This window comes from Oxyura jamaicensis, chromosome 8, assembly GCF_011077185.1.
Source record: "Oxyura jamaicensis isolate SHBP4307 breed ruddy duck chromosome 8, BPBGC_Ojam_1.0, whole genome shotgun sequence".
NCBI classification, from domain to species: Eukaryota; Metazoa; Chordata; class Aves; order Anseriformes; family Anatidae; genus Oxyura; species Oxyura jamaicensis.
The window spans coordinates 12,487,104-12,508,463 of record NC_048900.1 but is presented as its reverse complement, the minus strand read 5'-3'; the positions used below and the strand labels follow the sequence as shown (position 1 = coordinate 12,508,463).

General features: G+C 39.0%; 1 protein-coding gene across 3 annotated transcripts in view; it reads left to right on the top strand.

Moving 5' to 3' along the window:
- The window catches only part of RABGAP1L (RAB GTPase activating protein 1 like), a 247,475-nt gene that overhangs the window by 59,372 nt on the left and 166,743 nt on the right, over window positions 1-21,360 (top strand). For all 3 annotated transcript variants that reach the window (XM_035332547.1, XM_035332548.1, XM_035332549.1), the window contains one exon: window positions 2,201-2,351. In XM_035332547.1, the coding sequence (XP_035188438.1) occupies window positions 2,201-2,351 (151 nt within the window). The remainder of the gene's footprint in view (window positions 1-2,200; window positions 2,352-21,360) is intronic.

The window sequence follows — 21,360 nt, the reverse complement described above, 5'->3', positions numbered from 1 at the left end:
ATTAAACATGTCAGCATCCATGAATGACCCACATGCTAAAGGCTTTTATTCAAAGCTTTTTTCTGTTACAGTCTGGCCAGAAAATCTCTAGCAATGCAATGTGCCTGGGCCTCTACACCAGGGAGGGAAAAATGCGTATTTGTTCAATAATGCAGAATACAGAGTGAGGGTTATTAATGATCAAACTCTTTCCCAGGCAAATATTCAGAAACAGAGAGGTTGCTTTTTAAAGCTAGTTCTGCTTTACAGCAGGCACTAGAGTTGCAAAAACGTTGCCTCTACTGTAAAGCTTTGTAAATGTTTGACAAATCCAGTAAAATATTGTGTGCCGTAGAATGCTTAATTCTCAGTTCCGAATATGGTTAGGAGTAAGGATGGTGGTGTAACACGGAAGGAGCATCTCCATTAGTTAGTACATGGGAATGTACTTTTTTAGGTGTTGATTTTGTTTTATCTACTTGCTGAGGCCTTAGAGGATGCCTTCTGTGTTTCATATGTAATGCATATGACCAAATTCACCTAATAACCAAATTAATTTAAAATGCAGTGTCCTGTGAATGGTTCTCATTTGCACAACTTGTGTTTTAAGTTTCTAGTGTCTTTATTTATTGCTAAATGCATGTTCCATCACTTTGTAACTGTTTAGAGTGTCTTGTTCTCTTAATAGTTCTGTGGATGGGATGTTGGTTTTTGTTTCTAGCTTTTTCCATTCACAAGAGTGCTAACGTGACATGCTGCAAAACATACTGAAAAGGAGAAGAGGGACTACATAATGGCCTTCAGTTAGGCTGAGTGAATAATAAACTTTGAAATGACTTGTGTTGCACTACACACCTACAAATACAGACAGTTACTGTGCTGAACAGAATAAGGGCATTATAGAAGAAATTTCTCCCTCCACCCTGATTTCCCAGTGATCTGGGACATTGAGTATGTCATGGATACTGTCCTCTGAGCATGGGAAAAAGGAAATTATTTGAGCACATTTTAAATTTAATCTATAGTGGTGAGCTGTTCACATCCTAATGACCTGTTTCAAACAATGAGTGCTCTAAACATTTAGAGAAAAATGAGGGTCAGATTATGGGTTATGTAATTTATGTAATTTCAGTGGCAGCTTGGTAGAATTTGGCTGAACTACCACTCTCACTGTTCTCCTACCAGTAAAAATGAGAAACATAACAATGGTCAAAACAATAACAAAGCAAATTGTTGTCAGCATTTCCTACATTAGACAGAATAGAGACAGTGCACATATTCTTCCTGCTGCATTGTTATGAAAATTGCCATAACAAGTCAAAGCCAGGTTTAATTTACATCAGTAAACACCATTATCTCAAAAAGACTTTTTAAATATCTGTGACTGAAAGCTCAGCAATATCGTGTGCAGTAATCATCTCCTAAAGGTATGGGCTCAGTGACTAGTTTATGTTTGGAAAAGACGTGATCTTCAGTATCCAACCTGTCTGGTTACAGCCTTCTCGTGGCTGTATATACCCGCTTTTTGTAGGATGAATTACGTGCTGCTGGGGAGTCAGCCTGGAAGCGTGCTCCAGCGTTGCTTGGTATGTGTACAAACAGGTAGTAAAATGCCAGCGCAGCCCAATAGCAGGTGTGTTTGGAGAGCTGGGATTTCACCAAGTTGTGTGCAAGGGCTACTGCTTTGTGGGGCTTGCAATATCCTCTTGGTGTTAAGTGTAAAAACTGGAACTTGAACCTTTGCATTAGTACTCTTAAAATCGCCTTCTAGTTGTTTTCCTAACTTTTGTTCCCTGTACAGATTATTTTTCCTTTCATTTTTTTTAACCTATGCTAAACATATACATTGAACAGATATTTAGATCAAACTGTTTTCACATCTAGCATACTCCTCTCTTTCAATTCAAATTGTTCTTTATTAGCCAGTTTAGATCAATTTCTGCAATTGTTTATTGTTCTAATTTTCATAAATATCTCTAATCCTCCCAGGATTAACTTTGGAAATCACTATGTTCTGCCACTGGTGGTTATTGTAAATCCTTGCAGCAATTTTTCTTCCCATCTGACAAATACTAGTTAGTATGAGCAGTGCAAGAAGTATTTATTTGTCAGTTGATGACTCTTAATTTTCAGAGTAACATTGGGAAGTTGGAAACTTCTCATATTTTATGTTGCTTTCTGGTCCTGCAGTATAACAGGTGAATGATTGTCTGTTTCTTAGGCACAATAACCTTGTCGTGAGACCTAATGGATTATCTGCACTGGTGAAAAGAGGTGTTCCCGAAGCGCTGAGGGCAGAGGTTTGGCAGTTGCTGGCAGGATGCCATGACAACCAGGCGATGCTGGACAGATACAGAATTCTCATCACAATGGTAAGTGACTTTTTTTCTCTCTCTTTTTTTTTTTTTTGGCAGGGGGAAGTTAAAATGAATTATACTGAGCAGCAATTTTATTCAGTGGTAAAGTAGCAGAAGAGTGAAACAGTTTGACTTGTTTGAAGCAACTGAAATTGTGATTAGGTGACTTTACCTCCTGCCATGGGTACCTGCTGAATGGCATTAACAATGGAAATTGCTGACCTATATCTGCAGTAATGCTTGACATTTAGCTTTCTATGCACTTGCTGTGATGATAATAAGCACATCAGCTTGTTGCTCAGGTGGTGTTTTTTAACTTCATGGTTTTGTTTTTTCAGCAGTTTCTATTCACTGCATACTTGAGTTTTCTCTTTGGTTTTGGTTTTGGTTTTAGTAACAAATAAGAATATAAGCTTATGTGGTTTTTATTTTGTTGTTTGTTTATAAAAGAAATGTAGAGGTATTTTACCTAACCGGAGCCTGTCTACGTGCTGTACGGGAGACTGAGAAGAGAATCCTGTCAGGAATCTCCTCCTGTTCTGTATGCTAATGCTGCCAGTGCAGTTAATAACCACTTCAAGTTGTCTGCAGCCTGTTCCAAAGTGCTCATAGCTCTGATTTAAAGATTGAGAACCACTGTACTGGCAAAAACTCTGTTCAGTTTCAGGAAGTACACTTCATGTGCTGTTTGTGGTTCTAAAATTCTTGCAAGGCAGGGTGCTTACGCACTCTGAGGGAAAAAGTGGTATCAAAAATGGTCATAATGGCACAAAGAGATGAAGATACTTTCTATGTGTTGCTCAAAGAAAGTGCTGGATTTGTTAGCTGAAGAAGGGACCATCTGTCCATGCACAAGTTCTGCGGTACAGTAAAAGCTTTTTCTCATAATGTTGTGACATCTTTTTGATGCTTGCCCTCCTAATCTGACCTACCAGTTTTGCTACAAAAGTTTAAGAGTGTCCCCAGACTGAGATTTGTCATCATGGCTTCTTTCTCCTTTACTAATAAAGGCATTTTGATAGTGTAAACTTTTCTTTTTGACGTGGTAGCTAGGTTATATTTTCCTTAGGAACCATTCACAGGACATCTGTCAGCTGCATGTTGCATCAAAACCACCTCCGTTATTTTGCCCTTGCTTTCCAAAAGTGGGGAAGATGTTTGTTGCACAGCGGAGGAGGGAGTGGAAAACTTCTAAAATACAATCCTGATCTTGAAGCTAGGGCCTCATGCCTCAGAAATACCTTGCTACATTTGTCCTTTTCATGGCAGAAATATTTCAGTGACGTTATGTTGGAAGATGATATTGCATACAGTATTTAATATGAAAAATTACACTGGTATGGATTACAAAATTAAATTCTATTCTGAAGCATTTGTGCAAACTCAGTTTTCTTCTAAAGCAAATCACTTTTATTCTGAAATCCAGCTTTCTTCTATAGTCTGACTGTATATAACTGCTGGTGCCTACACCATTTGGCATACATTAGACTAAAGGATTCATGAAAAGAAATGAACAGGAGAGATACTATGCCAAACCAAAAATAAGGTACGTTTTGAGGAATAGCTAATGTTAGGTGTGCTGGAAACGTTTGTCAGATTTTTTTTAGGAGCTTTATATAATACTGTGTCTGTAAACAAAAATTCCATGTTTCATTTTGGTTTGCTTATAATGTGAATTAGGCACTTTATAAATATATAGGCATATATATATTCTCTGAATCCTACTAAAAGTTTTGTAGTAGTGTAGTAGTAGATCTTAAGTGTATCAATAACGAGATGCATGTTAAACAGATTTATTGAGTATTCATTGTTCAATTCTGTATGAAAAAGCAGAACTGATTTTTTTCTTCATTGTTTGTATGCTACCATCCCAATATACAAACGTGTACTTTATTTTTTCCATAATTAACTATTCTTCCCATCAAATGCATAGCTTTCATCTTGATTCTTCCAGTTTACTCATGAGTCTGGGCAGATTCATTATCTCCTTGCTCCTTGTATTTCGGTCATTCTGCTTACTGTCTCTGTCTTAATTAGGCTCATTTCTGAAAGCTGGATGTTTTTGTGTGTGTCTTGACCATTCAGTGTTCTGTAAGCATGGGCATCCCTGAGCACGTTTCTGTAAGACAGCCCAAGGTGGTAAGAGATGGCAGGGTTCTGCACTGGGCAGTCCTGAGGATCGAGTGCGCCGAGGTACAAGAAGCAGGATCAAGAGCTGAACCTGAACCCACTGCCTGCTTACCTCCTTGTACAGCTCTCCCTTTGACAGCTCCCCGCTGCAGCCTGCTTGCCTTAGAAGTTTGATGCTGTGTCCCATGCTGCTCAATTTCCTAGCTCTTTGTAACAGCTCTTCCAGCAGAGCCCTCTCTCTGAATGCCCTGGTAAAAAAATCTCTGCACCTGGAGATTTGTAAGAAAGTACATTTATATAGGAGCAGTTTTTGTTTGTTTGTTTGTTTTGGGCCTGGTGATCAAAATCACACAGCTAAATTGTGTAATGCCTAGCAAAAGGGTATAGAGTACTGCAATCATTAACATATTAGCTGTTACTAGTAAGGTAAGGAATGCTGGACAGTTTTCTTGAATGGGGCTTGACTTTAAAAGCATCTTTGATTATGTGAGATGTAATTTTTTTTTTTTTTTTCTAAAGAAAATTTTAGAGGCCTAACTTGAGGAACAAATCTTGAAAACTGTCATTTTAATTTTACAGGTTAAAAGTTAAACCTAGTGGCTGGAGTTACCAGTGTTGAACATATGATGCCTAACTTGTGACTTCATTTTCTGTGGATCAGAGAGAACTATGTTAAATGCTGGAGCTTTAAAGGAACTTTAAAACTACTCCAGTGGTGCTGGTTCAGTCCTGTTAAAACTGCTTACTAGTGGAGGAAAACAGTGTTGTGGGCAGGCTGAAAATGTGTCCCTTGTGATGAACTGAATGATAGCAGACTCTCACCGTTTAAATTTACTTTAGAGATTGTGATATAGACATTTGTTATTTTATGCCAATTGCATGCAGTTTGTGCAGAAGTAGTAAGTTAGATTGGCAAGCTATTATTCACATCACTTAACAAATCTGGTGTGCCTGTTACAGTGTGTGTGTGTGTGTGTGTATTCATCACTGTGCAGAGCTCTGAAATCTACTGCAGAGTTTTTCTTTTAGAGAAGTGCTTTGTTCAGTGTGCTGTGTAAGAGAGTGAGGAATTTGGGATTTGTTTTAGTGTTTCACTTCAGCACAAAGGAAAACAAAATCTCTATCCTGTAAGAAAAATGAGTGCCATACCATCTCCAAGAGGCACGTCCCCTGCTTATCCTGTGCACTGGAGGCCGACTGTCAAGAATGCCCTAGTGAACTGAGTTTCCATTCGCATACCAGAGTCTTCACACGCTGATACGTTCCCCATCTCTGGCTGAGTTTGGAGTTCTAGGAGGGCAGGGATACAGAAATTCTTCTGCTCTCAAACACTTCTTACTGACGAGCCATACTTGCTGCCTCTTCATACATCTCCTGCTGGTTCCAGCTTGGTGATTTCTCCAGGCCTCTCAGAACTCTTTACTGGAGCACAATAGCAGGCCTTGCATACAATTTTAGAGAGTAGAAGTTGTGATTTGGCAGCTGTTTCCCTTCACGTAAATCTGCACTGAATGACAGTCAGAATCTTCCTTAGTTACCTTTCTGGTATGTGCGCCGTAGGCTTTTGACCCTGCTGCATGTGGTACAGCACAGAGAGGGGAAAAGAAAACATACATCAGCAGAGATAAATATGTATTTCTCTCTCTTAAGGGGAGAAACAAAGGCAAAACAGTGTGACAGCACTGCTTATGTGATGATACGAAGGGGTAATACTGGTATATAGAGCTTTTGTAAAAGCCTGTCAGACCCGTTTGTTAGATGAAGGCAGATGGAAGAACAAATGCACAGGTGAGGGTCACTGTTGAGAGAGCTTTTTCTCCTGCTTACCTGGACAGTGTTTCACGTTTACCTTTGTGGTCCCTCTCAAGATGCTTAGGTGGACTGTTCCCATGGTGAGATACATTTTGAACTTCCATAAATTAACCACTGGCAAGCCACAGTTTGTTTACCCCATTACAACTGAGGGCTCTGTCCCTGTCAGAATGGGTGTCAGACATTGTTGGCGTTAAATTGCTAGAAATCTGTTGTCACTTGATGGTGGTAATAAAGCAACTTACAATAGTGCGCATGTTGCATTTGAAATTGAACAGATGTTTTATTTCTTCCATTTATGCTGCCCATTAATAATGTTTTGCTCTTGTATTTTAGATGTTTTCCTTCTTGCATGTGTTTTCCCTGTTGAGTTTGTAGGGCAAGGCTTCTATCCTCCTTTTCAGTGTTATGGGTTACTGGGTTCCTATTCCGTAGCACTGTTACTGTTGAAACTACCTGCTTTCAGGTCTTTTTTCTTCAGTTTAGAAAGCAGCAAATGTCAGGGCTATACGGAGTTGCATATGTAAAATAAAGAAAACAGAAAGAGAAAACAGCCACTCACATTCTGTAGTTTGAAAACTTTGGGATGGATCCTTTTGAGCCAGGATTTATGATCTGTTAAAAGTATAATTCCTCAATAAGAGATCCTCCATTTACAATCTGATTTCCTCTAAGAAATGAGCAATATATGGAAAGTTAATTTAACAGCATATGCAGAAAAGTTTGAAATGCTGCTGATTCTCTGGATTAAGTAAACAAAAATTCTTTTCAATCCTCATTTTTCTTTTCCCTCACTAGGATAAGAGAAAGAAGCCTGCTTTCAGATGAACTAGACTTTGGTAGTAATGTGTTACTCAAAAGCAACAAAAGTTGACGTAGGAATGTGAATGCCAATTTTTGAAAAGGCTGATGATTTTGAGTTGAAAGGCTTAAAGAAAAACTAAATGTCTGTCCTTCCAAATGACTTTCAAGAGAACCAAAAATAAGATTGTTTGTTGTCATAATTACCTTTGGCAATATGAGCATGTGCCCAGAACAGTTAGAGATAATAACTAATTAAAAGGTCAAGCTTGAAAAGAGCTAGCCAAAAAATAGCTTTGTGTGCTGACTGTGTAATGTTGTTTTCTGTCTGAGCCAATAACATACCAAGTCATTCTACAGAAGAGTGAAAATCCCGAGAATTTTCCCAAATTTCAAAGCAAATATGAGAGGTATTGATATGGGGATCAAATACTGCCAAATCGTTAAAATAATTTATGTCAGTAATGTGATTATTTTAAATCGGTACCAATCACGCAGAGGTAAAATTCTCTTGCAGTAAGGACCAGCTATATGGAAGTTTGTTAGGGCATCTAGTTGATTTAGAGCTAATATACATAGTTTATTATTTCTTTTTTGACTAATACTGGAATTTCTGACTTCTACAAGACACAGCCTCTCATTTTAAAGGAATGAATAAATAAAAAATAAAATCCAAACCCCAAACCAAACAAAAACAAAGGTATGATTTCATATTTCTGTATACCTTTCAAGTTAAAAAGTTCTGCGGGTCCAGGTACAAAATTAAAGATTAGCACTTGTTTGCTGGAAAGAACAGTAAATTATGGCAAATAGAAGCAGTCTGCATTCAAGAATGAAATTGCACTTTGCATATTGCTTACGCTAATTTTCTTGTACCACATACTCGGAAGCCCTAAGGTGTGTGCAGCTGGCTGCCTTGGCCAGGATTGGCTGTGTGACGTGGAGGACAAGGGATGCTGGCTGTGAAGTGCTCCCTACATCTCCCGGGCTTCTCTTGGTTATTCTCAACAAACTTTTATTTTTGACAAGTTTTTTGCCCTCTCTAAGAGCACAGTCTTTTCCCATAAAGCTTGCTTCCTTCAGCCTCTGGATCAGTCACATCGCTGCCCCTCGCCTCTGCTTCCTCCTTGTGGGTGCGTTGGAGGCTTGTGGCCTGTCCTGGTGGCAGGGCTGGTGCGTGGTGGCTTTGCTGCCCTCTCCAGCTGGCTGGGCATCTCTCGTGGGGCCTGAGCAGTGTGTGGCCTTCTGCTCGAGGTGTGGCAGGATGCTTCTCGTCCGCCACTTGGGCTGCTGTCTCTTCTGCCCTCGTGTGTCAGTGCTTGCCCTTCTCCTAGCCCTGTCTCTATTGTTTCTTCTGGTGCTTTTGCAAGCAGATGCTGCCATTCGTACTTCTTTCAGATCGATCTTAGGACTTCTGCTACAAATCTCTAAATAAGAGTTACAGTAGAGAAAAATGTTTGAATAAACCCAATTTCATTATTCTAAGCACCTTCTCAGAATGCAAGTGTTTTCACAGTGGTAGGGCTGTGGGACGCCTGAAGAACGGGTGTCAGTGTCTTATCCTGGAAGTGTGATGGTAATCTCTTGTCCAAAACTAAAAGTTAAAAATGGGGTAGCTAAAGTTAGCAAGTACTGTTGCTGAAGTTTCATCATCTGCTTAAGCGCGGCCATTGAATTAACTTTATTAAACTGTTTCTCTTAGTGCATCTGTCTCCAAACAGATCTCAAAGGATTGAAGATGAACTTTCATGTAAACTCAATGCAGAAATGTGTTTCCCTTTAACACTTTGAAATTACTGACACTGTTCTAAAGTAAAAAAGGTATTTACTTCTTTGCTTGATATGTAGTATTTGCTTTATTTTCTTTTAATGCTTGCTTGTTAGCATAGGTAGAAATAGAATGTGGAGGAGATTACAAATGAACCACTCTGTCGGTGTGGTTCACCGACAAATGTAGCTGACTTTGAAACTGGTGTTGTGATGTCATGGCTTTTTTATTTGTGTGAAACAGTTTAGCCATGGGTTGAGAAGATTACTTATTTAGAAGGACTGTTTTGCTTGGAGTAGAAAATTAATCAAGCTTGTTATTTGCAGCTATACCAAAGGATATTAAGTTAGCAGTAGGAAGAGGAATATCTTTTGTCCCAATGGCATCGTGCAGGGTTCAACTGCTCAGTGTTCTGAGACTAATTAATCAGTAAGGGAGGCTAATTAAAAAGATGACTGTTCGCCAGCTGCCACAGCAGGTTGGTTAATGGACTGAAACATTAGAGTATTTTTGTGTCAAATATTTGTGTTTAGAATTCTGTATCTTTGTCCTCAGTGAAAATGGGTGAGCTTATGCTTCTGCGCAAAGTGCAACAACTTAATGCATTTGTAAAAAAAATAAAAATCAAAAAAATGCTGCTTATGCATTTTCTGATGTGTTATTAAAGGCAGCTTATTCACTATATTGTATTTAGTCCAATCAGTTGGCACTTATACTGCAGCCTTCCTTAATGCATCTCCAAATTCTCTAAAGCAGTAAATAACAATGAAAGACAATGCAACCCAAAGAGTAGGGAGACAAACTTTATATCCTGGAGGTCTTAGAATTTTTCTTTGAATCACTGACTTCTGTAAGTCAAGAGTGTTCTACAAGTGGTTAAAAAAAAGGAGTATGTATCTATGCTTTGTGTGACCCTGATTCAAATACGTGCCCACTAGAATGGGAAGAACATAAAATTGCTGATGAAAAATGCACTGACCTATTTCCACAGTCTGATATCTTCATTTGGCACTTGAAATCCAGGAAGCATTTAGTGTTAAGGCTGCAGATGCTAGGGCCTTGCTGTTGGTAGAAATCATACAATTTCTCAAGTGCATGAAGGAGGTAGCTACTTTGTCTACGAACTCTATAAATAATTGCCTGGAGACTGATGAAAACATATGAGCACACCAAGATCTTGACAAAGCATGTGAGTTGGAGTTGTCCTCACGGATAACGAGTTATGAGGAGGCAGTTTTATGCAGTGATGGAGACTTCAAAACAGAACCGAGGGATAAGAGATACGTACAGGACACAACCCCTGATAAAAAGGCAATGAAAAGAACGTGCGTTCCATCAGAGAACTGAGAGGACAAAGTAAACTTCTGGTGTTTACTCTAGAGGCCTCTAGGCCTCATTGCTGCCAGTTGCGCCTTGCTAACATTCAATTACGAAAAAGGAATTTCATAACTCACTTTTAGGGTATTATAAAGGCTGCCCTTGAGAGTTAAATAGACAAGTGATAGTGTAAGTACGGTTTGCATATGCTGTGGAAAATGTACTTTGTTCTGGATAGATGCAAGAGGAAAAAGTAATCATGTCTGGAAAAAGAGCGGAACAAAAATAGTTGAGTGGAATTGGGAGCAGAAGAGACACAAGCCAGCAGCCATGGAAACCTGCAGCAATACTTTACAGTGACAGTGTTCTGTATTACTTCGGAAATAATGAAGTAGAACAGCTCTTGTTCGTACTTTTCATAGCACATTTGAAAAACTTTCACAAGAGTAATTAAAATTTGCTGTGTGTGTAAAGCATGCCAAAGGGCATGCAGTGAAAGGCCAGCTCCGAGGCTGGTGTGGATTACAGAGATGACAGACTTCTGAGAATCTTGTCCACACTGGTAGGGGCCGTGGCTACTTACCTGCTTGTAAGTTTGCCACTGTAATTTGTGTAATGAGTGTTTTGGATGCCAGATGTTTTTTGACTGTTTCTAGTGTTAAAAGCAAAAAAAAAAAAAAAAAAAAAAAAAAAAAAAACACCCTGGGAATGTTTAAGGAGAAGTTGGACATGGTACTTAGGGACATGGTTTAGTGGGTGACATTGGTGGTGGGGTGATGGTTGATGATCTTGGAGGTCTTTTCCAACCTTAATAGTTCTATGATTCTAATCTGTGTTTTCTGCCCCATTCATTGGAGAGCATTAGATACGAAGTAAAATAACTGTAGAGGAATGGATCACCAAGAAATGTACGTGTAACATTTCCAGTTTCATGTTTGTTTTCAATTCAACTTATTTAATATGTATAGGCAGTTTCACAAGTTTTACTTACTTTCCCTGAAAAAGGGGCGGGATAGGCTAACTTTTACTTACCGGTTTTGTTAAATTTAGATTGTTCATTTTGTGGCAGGTAGATTCTTGACATTTTGTTAATTTGTTGTGGTTTGTAGAGAAGGATCAGATCAGATCATGCTGGGGTGCATCAAGCACGGCATCACTAGTAGGGCAAGTGAAGTGATCGTCCCGCTCTACTCTGCGCTGGTGCGGCCTCACCTTGAGTAATGTGTGCAGTTCTGGGCACCACAGTACAAAAAGGACATTGAACTGTTGGAGAGTGTCCAGAGGAGGGCAACGAAGATGGTGAAGGGCCTGGAGGGGATGATGTATGAAGAGCAGCTGAGGTCACTGGGCCTGTTCAGCCTAGAGAAGAGGAGGCTTCTCTAGGGGACCTCATCGTGGTCTACAACTTCCTCGCAAGGGGGAGTGGAGAGGTGGGTGACTTATTCTCCATAAACACCAGTGGTAGGACCCGCGGGAACAGGGTGAAGCTGAGGCAGGGGAAGTTCAGACTAGATATCAGGAGGAGGTTTTTCACTGAGAGGATGGTTGCACACTGGAACAGGCTCCCCAGTGAAGCAGTCACTGCACCAAGCCTGTATGAATTTAAGAAACGTTTGGACTCTGCCCTAAGTCACATAGTCTAAACTTTTGGGTAGACCTGTGCGGTGCAAAGAGTTGGACTTGATGATCCTTATGGGTCCTTTCCAACTTGGAATATTCTATGATTCTATATGCTGGCTGGATCGATAGGACACCTCATTTTTGGTATAAGCTGAGCCGTTACTCCTGGCCGTTGGTTTTCTCCTTGTTTGAATTATTTTAGCAGTGCTACGTGTTGTGGAATAATAAATTAGAGATGAACTGAAAATACTTACAGAAATTAATAAGGAAGTATTGCCTCTGAAGAGCAGAGGTTGACAGAAGTTTTAATTCTTTAAATAGCTTCATTTAAATTCAGACTTCAGATAAAAGGTTTAGTTTATTACAAATGTACCAAGGTACCTAGTTTCATAGTAAATGTTAATACTTCTGTTACAAATTCAGGAATAAAATGTCCCTAAGGTGAATTTAATTTGTCAAGTTTTGATTCATTTATAGCTCATCTGGAGAAAATCTTTCAATTTTTGTGTGCGCAAAAAGGAAAATCTTGTGTTGACTCTTCATCTTCAAAGAAATTCTTATGTTTAATGACAGCTCTTTTCAGGAAAAAAGGAATAGCATCCATTAATAATTTTTATTTTATATTAATTTTAACCTTTATGCATGATATTTGAGGTATAAAACATTAAGAATTCTCTTGCAATTTCTTTTTTTTACATAACCACTTACCATAGCATTAAAATGACACAATACAATTCCTGGCTCTTGGAACACTGTATGACCTACTAGCTCTAAAATCCCATAAATTAATGCATTTGTTCTGAAGGGTAGAGTGCAAATGAGATTTGCATTTGTCCTCTTGGAGACCATGTTCTCTTGTGGTCTCTGTGACTTTATAATCTGTTATCTGCAGAAGTAGGGGAGCATAGTTGCTCATCACTTAAAATAGAAAGATAATAACAGTATTATGGCCTGAGTGGGTTTAAATGATGGTTACTGGAATAACTGATACTTAAATTGATATTCCCATTGACTCTGTGTATGTGTGTGTATAGCATTTATGCAATATATGTATAGCATATATATGCTGATAAAAGCATTTTGTTGGGCAAGATGAAGCAGGGATGTCTCAGTGTCTTGCTGTTTCTTTACAATGTAGTGTGCAATAAGAGCTGGTAATTCTGGTAAATTCTTTGTACCTCAGAGCTTGTTCCTAAAATCCCTGATGCCCCTCTGTAGATAAAATGCTAATAGATATCCTGGGTTAATTTGCATACTGGTTTGTTAGGAGGTGTTCAGTTTTACTGTAGCAGTAATGATGTTGATGCTGAGAGAGCAGCCACAGCAGAATTCGGTAGAAGTGTCGGTGTTCTGTGCTGCTCCTTTCTGAAGTTCTCTGCAGCGTGTTGTCTTTCTGCAATGCATATGTATCCTGTGCCTGCATCTTTCTGTTTAATCTAAACAGTGCCCTATACCATATCAAATGGTTATGTGTGTGGACAATTGCAAGAGCACTGCAATTCCTGAGAACATACGTGTTTTTTTCTCTTTAAGTCAGCCTCCTCAGGGTATTACCTTTAATCTGAAATTCTTTGTATGCCAACTTCTTAACCATGCCTTGCTCTCAAACAAAGGTTGCATAACTGGAGTTCGGGAGGCTGTGTTACTCAACGGCTGGAGTTATCTGAAGGTGACTGGAGGAGACAAAGCATCACTTTGCATATGTTACTGTAATGGAGCAGTTAGTTTGAGAGGAGTTCAGCAATACATACAGCATCTGCAGTCTAGAAATTGGAAGACTGCACTGAAATACGCAGTAATTGCATTTTAAATGCCTTGTTTATAAGGCTGACTAATTTCTGTTATTGCACGTATAAATTAATAGTGACGTTAGTCTTTGGATGAAATCTGGGACAGCCTGAGTCTGACATGTAAATTGGAAGGCCATTTGTGTGTCAGCTGCATGCAGAACTGCCACAGTGGCATGTGCATATCCAAACGCAGAGACTCCATCTAAAAAGGATTTTCTTGAAAATCTGAATTGAGTTTGGAATGGTTTGTGCCTGAGTTAAAGCTGTAAGTTCTGTTGTATGATTTTGAAAGGTTGTTTAAATTCTTAGGAATAACAGTACCAGCCCAATCTGAGGTCCTAAACTTCCTCACGTAGAAAAAGGTGCAAAATTCAGTTCGCAAAATAAGCGGTATTTCCCGTGCCTGCTTTATGAAAGCTATTGTTTCTAAATCCTTTTTAAAAGAGCGAACTACCTAGTTGCTGGTTTCAATATGTCACTGTTTGATGTGATGGGAGTTAGAGAGCCCTGAATGCTCGGAAAAGAAGGATCCCAAAGTACTCATGTCTAGCTTTTCATTTCATAAAGTCATAGAATATCCTGAGTTGGAAGGGACCCATAAGGATCATCGAGTCCAACTCCTGGCACCACACAGGTCTACCCAAAGAAATCAGGCCATATGACTAAGAGCACAGTCCAAATGCTTCTTAAACTCCGACAGGCTTGGTGCTGTGACTGCGTCCCTGGGGAGCCTGTTCCAGTGCACAACCACCCTCTCAGTGAAGAACCTTTTCCTGATGTCCAGCCTGAACCTCCCCTGTCGCAGCTTGACACCATTCCCTCGGGTCCTATCGCTGGTCACTAAAGAGAACAGATCAGTGCCGGCCCCTCTGCTCCCCCTCGTGAGGAAGCTGTAGGCTGCGATGAGGTCTCCCCTCAGCCTCCTGTTTTCCAGGCTGAACAGGCCAAGTGACCTCAGCTGCTCCTCATACGTCTTCCCCTCTAGGCCCTTCACTATCTTTATAGCCCCTATTTCTCTTAAAGAACCACAATTGCTTGAAGTCTCTTAAAATACCTTTGTTAACAAGGCTAACAATGGCAGTCATGTTTAGTAAAGCACATTTTACCACAGTGGCGTACAGCTAGCAGTGGACAACTCACAAACATTAAAATCGTAACAACAGCAAAACAAGGCTTGAAATGCACATGTAGAAGAATTAAAGCATATATACGTGATGAACACGTCATTTAAATTCCAACTGGAATTTAATATAGGGGAGAACTCAGATACCTATTTCAAGCTTAATTTATGTATGACTTCTTTATATTGTACTTCGGGATTTTATCACTACTCAGTTTTTCTTTTTCTACGATATTGTTCTAAGGGGATGAGCTAGTATTAACTACATGTCACAGCAATCACTTTGAAGGCAGTGAGAGGCCTATAGATCTTATTTACTGCCTGTATCCCATAAATGTTTTCCCTGTGTAGCGCTGAGTATACTCATACCAATTAAGAGTAATTTCCCCATCAGTACCCAATTTGCAGCTGCTGAGGTAAACTAACTAAAAGGAGACAATTGCAGTCTGCTAGTGCATTTGCTCCATCTAGTAATCATTTATGTAGGTTTCTGTGAACATACACAAATATTTTGGCAGCTAAGATTTTTTTTCTGGTTGTGAATTTTCATCAGATGTTTTTCAAGCTGACAATTGAATATTAGTGATATGGAGCTCTATCACTTTTAATCAGATACTGTATTTGATAAAGCTGTGTTCATGTCTCAGAAGCAATTCTGTGTCAAAATACAACCTTCTTCTGACCAGGTAGAACAATATACAATCTGAATCTAAAACTAAATCGTCTCATCTGGGGGTGCAGTTTCAGGCTATGCCTTATCCAGGCTGTCAGCTTGCCAGAAGTTTCTTCTACTGCAGTTGCAAGGCTGTTGCATCATGGGCATTGTAGACCTTTATTTAGAAAACTTCCTTCCCCCCATTTCCCTGTCAGGGCAGTGAGGCTGCCTCTGTGGGTAGCTGTGGTGTACGGGCTGAGATGGGAGCACGCAGTAGGGGCAGAGCAGGAGGAGCAGGGGGCTGTCTCCTGGCAGCCTTCAGATAGCTTTGGGTTAATGTAAAATTGCACTTGAGGTAGGCTTCTTGTTACCTGTACTGCAAAGGAATTAGTGGCACCTTTTGGAATGGTGCTGCCTTTTTTTTTAATGGATTCCTAACTGTAATTCCAGAAACTGCTTTTGGTCTCTGTTGTCACACCTTGCAGTGTTTCCTTTGCCTTTCTATGAAAATCCCTTGCTCTCAAATTCTTCTTTTATGGAAAATTACAAATATAAAAACACGTGTTAGGGATAAAATGGGCCTGCACATATTAGAATAAATATTCTTTTGGGATGCTTATGTATATTGTATGTTTGGTGCAGAATGGCTATATCTGATATAAAAATAAATGTGCCCCCAGATGCAAATACAAGGGATGGATTAATGTAGCTGTCAGTTAAGTGGCATGATATTTGGACTGCTGCACATTTTCTTTGAACTTGAAGACTTGCACTTCAGGCAAACATGCAGTTGATTAATTTTAGAAAATTATACAATGAGGAAACTAATTTCATAGAAAGCTCAGAACAGCATGTCTTCTGTCTTCAGTAACTGGTTGAGTCAGCAGCAAGCCTTGAGAATATGCAGCCTGGCTCCTTGAGCCTAGGCATTACAGAGAATACTTTCTGAAATTTTTAATTAAACTTTGATATTCTTATGTCTAAGGTTTATCTTGACTGATGAAAATTTATGTATAGCCACAATAGTACAAGGAGTTTCCTTTGGTGAATCTGTGACAAAGTCAAGAGCTTCTGCAATTAACACATTTTCCTGCATTGTTATTTTCTCTTTTAGAAATGCTTGTAGCTTTGTGGTGTGCCTAAGAAGGAATGAGTTACCTGTGCACCTAATCTCATCGATTAATATGGAGGCTGGGGAAGCAAAACTGCACAAAAATTTCTCTTTGTTTACCCTTGCTGCACTTCCTTATGCATTGCTTGAATTTGTGATGTGCAGCTCTTGATTTCTGTGCAGGAGTTGTTCTGATTCGTTTAGCCCAAACCTGAATTCTTGGCCATGCACCCTGTGCACATTGAGAGCTCTAGTGAATGGAGCCAAGGCTTTCATGTGGGTCAGAAAACAGTTGCAAAATACTACTAGGAACCTTGGTGAACAGCAGGGAAGATGAAGTGCAAGGCATGTGTCATGCTAAAACGTTAGCCCTCATGGGGAATACGAGCAAATGCTATGTGCGTGGTTCCAGTGAAAGGATTTCCATTGTAAGTTACTCTTCAAAATCCTAAGTCTCTGAAGCATCAGTTAAATACTGTGCTTAATATTAATTATGAGCCTTGGAAAGTTTCACAGTGCAAGGTGCTAATAATTTGTTAATAAAAGTGGCAATTTTGGCATCTGTCAAGAGCTGGCTGTCAGAGAGCGAGTTCTCCATGCCCTTGCTGCCCTGTCGAAGTCCTTGTGCAAGCTAAGAGCCCTGTAAAGATGGTCAACCATGTATCAGAGATTTAAGTATAGTACGATCCTGTAATTATAGCCATAGCCATGTTTATAATCCCATCCATATGAAGGGGCAGAACTCTGCTTGTTCAGACAGAGGAATTTTGGTGTTCCTGAACTTTTCAATGCTTGGTTTAAAACCATCAAGTAACTTTCAGTTATACATTGTTCTCTATCGCTGTGCTGACAGTGTCTGGTTGCAGTTTATGGTGGTAAGAAGCTGCTGTGTGCTGCAGGGCTTGGTAAGGCTGCTGGGGCATTAAGAAGGTAGCACGAGGTGTGGGGACTCAGAAAGCCCAATTTTCAGTTTGCCTTCACGTCCTGCCCTGTGCTCTGCAGAGCAATGTGAAACCTGCGCTAATTGTGATCTCCCAAGTAGACTCAAAAAAGGAACGCTACTTGTCTCTGAAGCTCTTTCTGAAAATTGAGTCATAGACGTTACATTTTAAGCCAAGAGAATGTTTGATTATTCTACTTTTGACTGCCTTTAAAATTCTAGTTGCCATAACAACTTTATTTCTTTATTTTTAGCACATCAGTTGCCATAACAATAAAATATAGCTTTTTGAATGTAACCATTTTTTCCTCACTTTTTTTTTTTTTTTGCTTTGTTTTACAAAGAACCTTTGGGAGGGGGAAATGTAGCAAATCTCTTCCCCTGTGAGCACTTTGGTTAGAACATGAGCTGAATTTTTGTTGTTGTTGTTGTTTTAATCTAGTTTTATTTGAATTCTTCTGGAGTTTTTTGACTAATGATTATTTTCATAACTTGTGCAGAAAAAATAATACAGATATCTGTGTAAAGCCTCTTCTTTTGTAGAAAATGATCACCGAGATTTTATTTTTATGCATTGTATGTAGTGTATTAGAGTACTGTAACTGAGTAATTTCCAATCTCTTTATTTCACTGTATAGAATGGCTATAAGAAGATGTAGCAACTGCTACTGAAACAGGAAGCATTTTTCTTTACTCTGTTGAAAGCTGTCCTTTCTGTTTGTTTGTTTGTTTTTCTAACTGGAAGATTGTTTTGCAACCAATAACTCAATTTTTGTCATGTCATTCTTTATCTTATCTTTCATTAAAAATATGAGGACAAATTATGCTCAGTTTGTTCTTGCAGCAAACATTAGAGATGTGTTGGGAAGAAGGGTGTTCAGTAAACATTCTGTGTGCCTTTTCAAGCCAAATTAATTCCAGTGGCCACGTAAAAATAACCGCCACTGGCATACTATGCAAATAAAACAGGTAGCACCTACTGCTTCCATTTCTTCCCACATGGCATTCCCAGGCATAATGGCAATTAGCTGGAGTCCAGTATGGCGCGCAGTGTGCTTGTCTGCTGAGCTGGGGCAGTTGTGCGATGTGATACCTCTTCCAAACCTAGGAATGAAGAGATCGGTATTTAGCTTCAAAGCTCAATTTTGAGCAGAAGGGAAAAGTTTAATACTGAATTTAATATTAGTGAGAGAAGCTAGACTTGAACTTGATCTATAGACTTGATCTCTGTATTCCCTGATAGAGTCCTTTCCAAAAACATCTATAGATTCTCTCAAAAATGCTGTCTTTTGCCTGGGATTTAGCAATCCACAACAACATTTGCCCAGTGAGTGAGTGCTGTTAAGGCACGCGTGCATGTGGGATGTCTCAATGCTAGTTTTAAAGACATTTCCTACATCTGATGTGCAGATCTAAGGTAGAATTAAAAACCAAGTGAATATGAAGTACTTAGCATTTACCTACAGAAATTGTATCAAATTTTTTTTGAGGTTTCATGGAAACAAAGCTTATGTAGATATTTCTTTTTTAGGCTGTATAGATTTATCAGATCAACTTGGACCTGAAAAGATTTGTAATATTTTTTGCAAGACTTAAAATCAATTTATAAACAAGCCCTCTGTTTTTAAATGTATTTAAGTGGTAAGTTTTATGAGGTAATGGGATAAAGTATACTTGCAAAATCTTGAAGGGAGAATACATGCATTAAAAGCAAACTCATTGAATTGTCTCTGCTTGGGCATAATAACAAGAGGCCTGTACAAAGAATGCACGAACTGGAAAATTCTGTTCTTCAATTTGCTGCTACTGTTTTTTTTATTACAGAGATATTTAAGCTATTAACAGTACTGACAAAGTATGTGTTCAATTTCATGTTTTTCTTTGGCAAAGATGGTAAATAATACAATTTTTTATTCAAAAAAAGAAATATCAGAACTAATTTCTCAGCTCACATAACATTTTGTGTGTGCCAATTTCTAGATTTATATATAAATGTCCTCATTATATAATACAATCAAATCAGTTTAAGGCAAAATTCACTAGATGCTGGAAGTTGAATGTATTTAGATGTTATTAAACTTGTAATGTAGTTACCAGATGAGAGATGACTTTATAAACTTGAATTAGCTAACTTTTAACTCTGGAAGGAAAAAATAGGTCAGTAAATCTTGCTTTCAGGGGCATTTTCAAACATCTGTCATTGCCAGGTTCCACGTCTGTGAGTCTACTTCAGATGCAATTGTATGCTAACCTTTCCCTCCAGACTTCTCTTGGTGTAGGACACTGTTCCTGATCCTTTCTCCTACATGGTATTGATGTAAGTGTGTGCTGATATTTCTCTTGCAGTGTGGAGTCTATAAGTGATACCTCTTCAGCAGTTCCAGCTGGGAGGAAAATTCAGTCTAAATGAAGCTGAGCCTAAAGCCCATAAAAAGAAATTGTACCACATTACAGTTTATAAATAGTTTTCATGCCATATTCTTTCCATGCTCGTCTTTTCCATTTCTTCACAAAACTGGTGGAATAGTAATACTGAGTAGCACATTGTTTAAAGATAGTCGTCTAAAAATCACAGATTTACTTAGGATGTTTTCACCTTTTTGTTCACGGGAAACACTGAGTCCACACTTGGGATCGGTACCATGTGTTCCTCGGCAGATTTTGCACTAAAACAAATTCTGAATCTTTTAGCTCTTAACTGATTTTGCCTATACGAACGGGTAAAGCTGTCACTTTTTCTCCTAATGGTCCTGGTTGTGCAGTGTTCTTCTGAGCTAGTGGCGCCTCTTGTATCCTTGAGGAAGCACTATTTAAAAGAATCTATTAAAGGAAAAGTTTAGGGTGGAATGTGCCCATTGTATAAGCAAATCAAAACTGAATTGTCCGTGCAACTAGGCACGCGTTTCCAGCCAGCCCATCTTCTTGTTAGGCTGGGTGCCCTGGGGGAATGCACTAGGACTGTTTAATATCGGCTGTGGCCATGAAAAGAGGAATTGAAGCCGTTTCTGGCGTGCATCTGTGAATTTGTCACCCAATGCTAGCTGCCAGTTAACAATTAGTTAGAAAAGAGAACTGGAGTGAAGCGGATAATTCTGAAGGATTTAAAACTATTTTTGAGAAGAAAATAAATTATGCATGCAAATGCTGTGTGCGTTGTAACTTTCAGCACAGATTCTCAGTAATCATGCGTAGCACATTAATTCAGCATATTTTGAACTGTCCTTCTGAGCCCATATAGTGTGTACACACCTGTTTTTGTTAAGAGTAAGCTGACAAGGTTGCGCTGGGAGCTCTTATAGTATGGGTTCGTCATTGTGAACGTTAATAATATTGTACTGAGATGGAAAAGAATTTGGAACTGCATGCAGTGGCGGTCATAAGTAGTTTGTAGATGTGTGGCCCTGGCATTGGGCTCTGTGGTATGTTTCATGGAAAAAATAGTGATGGTGCTCTTGGAAGAATTTAAAGAATTAATACTGGGCACAATTTCTCTTTTTCTAAAGGCAATGAAGAATGCGAGTTATATGTGCATGTACTCCAACTTTATTCTTTGTTGCATCCCAACTTGTGATTCTGAAAGACTGACACATGTATATGGTTTTGATCCTTGTGGTTACATCTTACCAGTTGCTTCTGGGCAAGCCTCAGAACTTGGCTTCCTAATCAACACTGCAAATGATTATTCATCATTTGAACTCATTTTAAATCAAAATCACTTTCAAAAGGTCATGCTGTAGTTTAAGACAACTATTTGTCTTGCATTATGTGGAAAGTCAAAGTAGGTGATGATAATGTTTGTGATTTTTTTAGTAGGTATGCTGAAATGGAATTATTATTATAATACTGACCGAGTTTATGCTTTTGTGAAGTCAGCTGGAATCCTTTTGAACACACGCTCTCGTGGTGCACAGTTGTGATACGTTTTTAGAATACCGTTCTAAACATATCTATAGGATGTCC